Source organism: Cebus imitator, unplaced genomic scaffold (assembly GCF_001604975.1).
Source record: "Cebus imitator isolate Cc_AM_T3 unplaced genomic scaffold, Cebus_imitator-1.0 Scaffold469, whole genome shotgun sequence".
Classification (NCBI taxonomy): domain Eukaryota; kingdom Metazoa; phylum Chordata; class Mammalia; order Primates; family Cebidae; genus Cebus; species Cebus imitator.
In genome coordinates, this window is record NW_016107784.1 from 1,289,299 (window position 1) to 1,297,174 (window position 7,876).

The 7,876-nt window shown below is 43.1% G+C and overlaps 2 protein-coding genes across 6 annotated transcripts in view; one reads left to right on the forward strand and one right to left on the reverse strand.

The window, feature by feature from the left end:
- Positions 1–7,876, forward strand: part of PHC1 (polyhomeotic homolog 1) — a 28,083-nt gene extending 20,207 nt beyond the window's left edge. For 2 of the 4 annotated variants that reach the window (XM_017512332.2, XM_017512334.2), the window contains 7 exons: positions 468–615; positions 871–1,082; positions 1,983–2,097; positions 3,387–3,495; positions 3,693–3,843; positions 4,278–4,509; positions 5,736–6,740. In XM_017512332.2, coding sequence (XP_017367821.1) covers positions 468–615; positions 871–1,082; positions 1,983–2,097; positions 3,387–3,495; positions 3,693–3,843; positions 4,278–4,509; positions 5,736–5,890 — 1,122 coding nt within the window. In that variant the 3' untranslated portion in view covers positions 5,891–6,740. Of the gene's footprint in view, positions 1–467; positions 616–870; positions 1,083–1,982; positions 2,098–3,386; positions 3,496–3,692; positions 3,844–4,277; positions 4,510–5,735 lie in introns of all 4 variants that reach the window. The other 2 variants (XM_017512331.2, XM_017512333.2) reach the window with 2 other exon arrangements.
- M6PR (mannose-6-phosphate receptor, cation dependent) overlaps positions 6,398–7,876 on the reverse strand; it is a 10,720-nt gene continuing 9,241 nt past the window's right edge. For both annotated transcript variants that reach the window (XM_017512335.2, XM_037732754.1), the window contains exon 7: positions 6,398–7,332. In XM_017512335.2, coding sequence (XP_017367824.2) covers positions 7,267–7,332 — 66 coding nt within the window. In that variant the 3' untranslated portion in view covers positions 6,398–7,266. The remainder of the gene's footprint in view (positions 7,333–7,876) is intronic.

Consider the following 7,876-nt stretch of genomic DNA (forward strand, 5'->3'; position numbering starts at 1 on the left):
TGCGCCACCATGCCCAGCTAATGTTTTGTGTTTTTAGTAGAGACAGGGTTTCACCATGTTGACCAGGATGGTCTCGATCTCTTGACCTTGTGATCCACCCGCTTCGGCCTCCCAAAGTGCTGGGATTACAGGCTTGAGCCACCGCACCCGCCGTCTATTCTGGCTTTTTGGATATGTAATACATTAGATCAAGATAGCCTTAACCAAATCAGTCTTTGAAAAAAATAGCAGTTCGTGGTTGGTCTGCATGAATACAGGGTCTCAAGACCTAGGTCAGGACTCAATCATGTTACATTTTCTTTTGTCCTGATGTAAAGTTATTAGGAATGACCAGGAATTTTAGTGTACCATGGGAAGTAGACAAATTGGGAAATCTGGAACCAAGAAAAGTTTCTTTGAAAGTATAGTAATAATTGTGGTTCTTTATTATCCTTCATTTGTACATCTTTGTTTCCTTTACTATATAGGGTAAACCCCAGACATTGGCTGTCAAACGCAAGGCTGACTCTGAGGAGGAGAGAGATGATGTCTCCACATTGGGTTCAATGTTTCCTGCCAAGGCATCTCCAGTAGCAGAGAGCCCACAAGTCATGGAGGACAAGAGCACTGTTGGAGGTGAGTAACTGACTTCTAAAGTGCTGTTGGAGTGCACACAGTAGAGAAATATTTTGAGTGAGCTAAAAGATGAATCTGGTTGAGTAGAAAATGGGCCAGAAGTTGGTGGACAAATAAATAGATCCAAAAACAGGGAATTCAGAGTGAATTGGCAAGAGTGAACATAGGTTATTGTGGAAGATCATGCTGCCTCAACTAATACATGGATCAATATGTCATCTCATGTCTGTTGCTTAATCTGTGTTTGTTTTCCAGAAAAAGCTGAACCAGTGGCTAATGTGAATGCTAATACCCCAAGCAGTGAACTAGTAGCCTTGACCCCTGCCCCATCAGTACCACCTCCTACATTAGCCATGGTGTCTAGACAAATGGGTGACTCAAAACCCCCACAGGCCATCGTGAAGCCCCAGATTCTCACCCACATCATTGAAGGCTTTGTTATCCAGGAAGGAGCAGAACCTTTCCCGGTGAGGGCAGGGTCATAATGTGGGACTTTGAAGTGGGGACTTAGTCTGATTGCCGTCTTTTTAAACTCCAGTAAAAATAAAAGGCACGGGCCGGGAGCAGTGGCCCACGCCTGTCATCCCAATACTTTGGGTGGCCGAGGCAGGTGGATCCTGAGGTCAGGAGGAGTTCGAGACCAGCCTGACCAATGTGGTGAAACCTCGTCTCTACTAAAAATATAAAATTTAGCCAGGTGTGGCGGTATGTGCCTGTAGTCCCAGCTACTTGGAGGCAGAGCCATGAGAATCACTTGAACTCAGGAGGCGGAGGTTGCAGTGAACTGACATCATGCCACTGCACTCCAGCCTGAGCGACAGAGCAAAACTCCACCTCAAAAAAAAAAAAAAATGGCACAGAACTATTTAATTAGAGAATGATTCAATTATGCTATTTAGTTAAAGAAGGAAAGGAAAAGGAAGAATAGAAAAAAAGGAAGAAAGTAACCTTTAAAACTATAATGTTTAGTTAGATAAACTAGTTTGTTTTATAATGAATAAAATTATAATAGAGAAGTTAAGGAGCTTTCCTAGGATTTGCAGAACCAGGTGTCTTGACTCCTAGTGCATTCGCAGCACCACAGGAAGGAAGAGGATAAAATAGGTAGCCAGTGTGGAATCCTGTTCTCCAATGGCTTATCTGGAAAAAAAAAGCCAGTGACTTTTTTTTTTCCATTTCCAAACATTTTGTAGAGACCAGTTGTTACCCTTGATTATCATATTGAAAGTGATTCTCTCTGAACCAGACTTGGTCATTAACTCAGAGATCCAAGTAAAGACATAATATTGATTGGGAAATGTTGAGGAAAGCTATAGAGAGGCAGAAAGGAATCAGGCTAACTTAACTCTTAACATTTTCTGGGACAGGTGGGTTGTTCTCAGTTACTAAAGGAGTCTGAAAAGCCACTACAGACTGGCCTTCCGACAGGGCTGACTGAGAATCAGTCAGGTGGCTCTTTGGGAGTGGACAGCCCATCTGCCGGTGAGTATTTATTTAGAGACCCATTTGGGGAAGGAGGCTCGTGGAGATGTGTTTGAGGACTCAGTATAAAATAGTAGTTACCTATTTATTTAAAGTAGAAATAAGGCCGGGCCTGGTGGCTCATGCCTGTAATCCCATCACTTTGGGAGGCTGAGGTGGGTGGATCACCTGAGGTCAGGAGTTCAAGACCAGCCTGGCCAACATGGTAAAACCCCATTTCTACTGAAACACAAAAATAAGCCTGGTGTGGTAGCATGCGCCTGTAGTCTCAGCTACTTGGGAGGCTGAGGCAGGAGAATCACTTGAACCTGGGGGGCAGAGGTTGCAGTGAGCTGAGATCGTGCCACTGCACTCCAGCCTGGGCGATAGAGCAAGACTCTGTCTCAAAAAAAAAAAAGGAATAAAGTGAAGTCCATCTACACATAGAAACCATATTATATATCAGAGTATGTAGAATGACAGAAAAGGAGTTATATAAGATAAGGGGAATTTTATCCAGCTAAAGTAACCTTTAGAATTATTCTTTAAAGATGTATTTTTTGACTGCATGTGATGACTTTCACCTATAATCCCAGCACTTTGGGAGGATTGCTTGAGCTCAGGAGTTTGAGACCAACCTGAGCAACATAGCAAAACCTCGTCTCTACAAAAAAATATAAAAATTAGCTGGGTATTGTGCATGCCTGTAGTCCCAGCTACTTTGGACACCAAGGTGGGAGGATCACTTGAGCCCGGGAGGTGGAGTGAGCCAAGATAGTGCCACAGCACTTCAGCCTGGGTGACCCTGAGTGAGACCCTGTCTCAAAAAAAATTTTTTGTTTTCAAAGGATGATCTAAAATAGAACATTTATATCCTTAAGCTCCAGTTCTCCTTATTGTGGATTTTATAATCTATCTTAAGGACTCTTATTTATGTTTTCTCCCTGCTTTTGGAAATCTTTGTGGTAGAAAGATCTTGTATCTTTCTAGGCATTAATAATTAGTTCCTCTCTCCTATTCAGAAATGGAATCCTATCTGAAATCTCAGACTATGAATTAGGATAAAATTAGTAAGACATCTAAAATGTAAACAGTTTGTCTTAAGGTTAGGAAGACTTCATAAAGTTCCCAAGGGACAAGTCTTCATGGTTTTAGATTTTGAACTTTATGTTTTAGGGATTCTCAACCTAGGTTGTGTAGGTTTTTTGGAATAAACCCTGAGAATAATCTTAGAATCCAGCTCTGAACCTAATGATTTCCTGAGGGCAGCAGAAACCCATGCTGACTGTCCAGCATGCCTTGTTTTTTAGAGTTAGATAAGAAGGCGAATCTCCTGAAGTGCGAGTACTGTGGGAAGTACGCCCCCGCAGAGCAATTTCGTGGCTCTAAGAGGTTCTGCTCCATGACTTGCGCTAAGAGGTACTTTGGGCACCCTCCTTGCCCTCAGCACTGTTCTCTCCATCTAATGTTACATCCCTTCCCCAGGATCACCTCATAGCTGATATTTCATGTCTCCCTCCTTGCTTTTATTCCCTTCCCCAAATCAGCAACTCACATTTAGAGCAGGGTAGTCTTCTGTAGCACCATTGACATCCTATATATGCCCTGTCCTGTAGGTACAATGTGAGCTGTAGCCATCAGTTCCGGCTGAAGAGGAAAAAAATGAAAGAGTTTCAAGAAGCCAACTATGCTCGAGTTCGCAGGCGTGGGCCCCGCCGTAGCTCCTCTGACATTGCCCGTGCCAAGATTCAGGGCAAGTGCCACCGGGTGAGCTGCTTGTTGCAGAGCCAGATGCCTTTAAACTGGGTCTTTTTTCTTTCCCTACAGGGCAATATGTTTGCCCAGGTAAGAGCGTGTGAGATGAGAACTCTGGTTTCACATTGGTTGCATTACTCCAAATTCCAAGAGATTCTGACCCCCTTTGTCTCCTCTTACCTAACTACTGGTTCATGTATCCATTAATCCTCATACTGTACTTGAGTAGAGAAAATCTAGATCCACCGTAGGTCCTGGGGAGAATCAAAGAAGTTATTTCTATTTGAGCGACACTTGAGAGTAGATTTCGGGCATTTGCAAATAAAGTGCGGCTTATTTCACATAGTTTTTCCTCTACGCCCAACCCAGGGTGGTTAGCGAAGAGAGAGAAACCAACTTATGACACTGTTGTTCCTGACCTCACTGGTCTGCTGTTTTCCCTACAGGGTCAAGAGGACTCTAGCCGGGGTTCAGATAATTCCAGTTATGATGAAGCACTCTCTCCAACATCTCCTGGGCCTTTATCAGTAAGAGCCGGGCATGGAGAACGTGACCTGGGGAACCCCAATACAGCTCCACCTACACCGGAATTACATGGCATCAACCCTGTGTTCCTGTCTAGTAATCCCAGCCGTTGGAGTGTAGAAGAGGTGTATGAGTTTATTGCTTCTCTCCAAGGTACTGACCCTCTCTTCAACAGAACCCAGGTTGTTTTCTATGTCATCCCACAGGAGCCTTGATAAGAGGGACAGTAATTGACTTTTAAGCAGTAGGAGTTTGAATGCTAATATAGAGGCTCTACTCCTGATAATTTATTCAAGTTGACTTCCTAATTTTTTTCTGGGTTGACATTATCTTCTATAGTGTCAGCAATTTTACAGTGTTTGATTCCTGTATCTTATGATGTAGCTGCATTTCTCACTAAATTTTTGGATAAAATATTTTTTATGTATAATTAACTACAATACCTCCCATGGAGAAAACTTTTCAGTGGAGCAGGGTGTTAGAAACTAAGTGACCATTGTTGCCCCACTCTTCAAAGAGGGCTTGTTTGCTATTCTTTTTTTTTTAAAAACAGAGACAGGGTCTTCTTGTGTTGCCCACGCTGGTCTTGAAGTCCTGGGCTCAAGAGACCTCTTGCCTTGGCCTCCCAAACTGCTGGGATTATAGGTATGAGCCACTGCACTCAGCCTATATGCTATTCTTGACAAAGAGTTTTCTCTGGAAAAGAAAATCACCCTTCCCTTCTTGATATTTGTCTGAATTCTGGGCCCTTAAACAAAAATATCACAAAGAATCTTTTTGCCAGTACAAAAGAAAATGTGTTTTTATTTTTGTCCTCTCCCTTTCCCCTATCTCCAAGCTATTTGAAGTTATTTCTATGTTTAAACAGTTTAGTTGCTTTTCCTTTCTTGATCTCGGACCTTGGTTTTTGTTGTTTTGAGACAGTCTCACTCTGTCGCCCAGGCTGGAGTGCTGTGGCATGAATTTTGGCACATTGCAACTTCTGCATCCTGGGCTTAAAATGATCCTCCTGCCTCAGCTTCCCAAATAGCTGGAACTGTAGGCATGCATCACCATGCCCAGCTAATTTTTGTATGTTTTGTAGAGTCAAGGTTTTGCCATGTTGTCCAGGATGGTCTTGAACTCCTGGGCTCTCAAGTAATCTGCCCATCCTGGTCTCCCAAAATGCTGGGATTACAGACGTGAGCCTCTGCATCTGGCCATTTTTTAAAATAGCCAGTTACTTTCTGATTTCATTTTGCTTTTAAAGCTTGCCATCCGACTTCTATTACTGAATTTAGGACAAGTACTTTGGAACTAATCATTGCTAGACCTATTTCACTTCGTTTCCCTCCGCCTGTCATCTGGTGCTACGTACATGTTCTCACCATTTCTTCTAGGCTGCCAAGAGATTGCCGAGGAATTTCGTTCCCAGGAGATTGATGGACAGGCCCTTTTATTGCTTAAAGAAGAACATCTAATGAGTGCCATGAACATCAAGCTGGGCCCTGCCCTCAAGATCTGCGCCAAGATAAATGTCCTCAAGGAGACCTAAGGTGGCCCTCTTGCACAAACCAGCCTAAGGCAGACACTCCCCACTGTCCAGGTTATAACCTGGTACCAGCAGAGACTTTGCAGGGAAGATAAGAGCTGTTCCAATCATGTAACCTTTCGTAGGGGATTATTGAGACAGGGAAGAAAAGTGCAAGAATTAGTTGCTGGTGCTACATGGCGGCAGCTTTGACATCTTCTCTGGGTTCTGTTTTATTTTACAATTCTCACCATTTCAACCTACCTTAACCCAATCTTTATGAGAGGCAGTCTAGAGAACTAGGACTGCTCGGCCTTATCCTGGAGTGGAGCATTTAGCCCAGGTCTCAATTCTCCAAGGGGAGGATTACATAGTATGGTAAGGCAAGGAAATGGGTGGAATATAGGTTGCCTCCCCAATGGGAGAGGTAGGGTTTTTCTAGCTTGTGTGACACAAGTAGGAAAATCTGGTACTCCCCCTCTTCCCTCTGGTTTGTCCCAGTATAGCTGTGGCTCAGAGCCTTCTCTTTGCTGTCACTGACTCCCTTATGATTGAAGATTTTGTCCTGCATCCATGGCAGGATCTCCAGCCAGTGTAGAGACTTGGTTGGCGTCTTTCTTATGCTGCAGGGACTGAAAAAGTGTTTGACCGGGACACAGGTGGCTGTTGTCATTCTTTCTGCATCCCACTGTTCCCCTCCAACTTATGTGTTATTTTGTACCCTGCTTTTCAGTTCCAACTCTGCTCTGTCCTATAGCTTTATAAAACCAGAGTGTGTGGGGCTGAGATCAGGAGTATGAGTACCTGCCTTAGGCGCTATTCCTTATACAACAAAAATATTATTTTTTCTTCCTCAGTAAAAGGATGAAAATTGGTCTCAGTTGTCTTACTCTATTCCAGTCTCTGCCCACTTTCACACAAATGACTAGGCCAATGTGTTTTGTTTGTTTTTTAATCATTAAGAGTTTTTGTACAAAAAGTGATATTTTTTTCTTCATTTTAAAACACCAGGGTGTGGGGGAGGGATGCAAACAAATAACAAAAAAGATGCTTTTATAACATTATTTCCCATTTAGAAAGAAAAAAAATCACTCCAATAGTATTGAAAAGTCCAAAGATATCATTTTCTTTTCCTAAGGCTTATAAAATGCCCCTGCCTATTGATTCCATCCCTCTTTTGTGTCCAGTGGAGCCATGTTACTCTTCAGTGGCCCAGGGGTTCACTATTACAGAAAGATCAGTCCAGGTTTCTGGGCACATGGCCTAAACAGGAAGATGGAAGCATCAGAGGATTAAAAACCTTTCCCCACAGAAATGTGGGCAAGAAGACACTTCCCTGAGCCAGCAGAAGGGACAGGTGCAGCAGCATTCCACACCCAGCGCAGAGGACAGCAGAGCCCTCAATGTCCCACTTCTGCTTCCATTCCCTTTCCAGAAGATTGAAAAAAAAGGTCAAAACCACATGCCTGTGAAGAAAGTGCGACACATGTTTAGAAATACTGGCATAGGGAAACAGGAGTAAGAAAAGCTTTACCAGCTTTTACTACAAATGGGAGAAGAAAGCCATCAGGATCCCACCACCACAAGGTAAACTGACCTCCCTTTTCTGGAACACCTGTGGCACAGGAGTCCAATGTTCCTTTCCAACAGACTGGATATCTGGAGAGGCTATATGTGGACAGATAAGACCACAATCCATGGCCCAGTCCCAGCTGTAAAGTCACCCCGATTTCCACAAATGATGTGATGGTACCTTATGATCCTGTAATACGGAAATTTCATATTTTTCCTGTCCTAATCCCAGAGGTGGGAGAAGCAAGTCTAGAACATCTCCAGGCTCAGACTAAACGAAAGTACTTGGACTGCAACCAAATAATCACTGCAAAGTAGTTCCAAGCAGCAAGAAATACCAGATTCTCATGGAGACTACTATAGGGTACAGAGTAACAACATGAAAGCAATCAAACCTGTATAAATAATGTTTCTGGCGGTTTTTTTTTTTTTTAATTA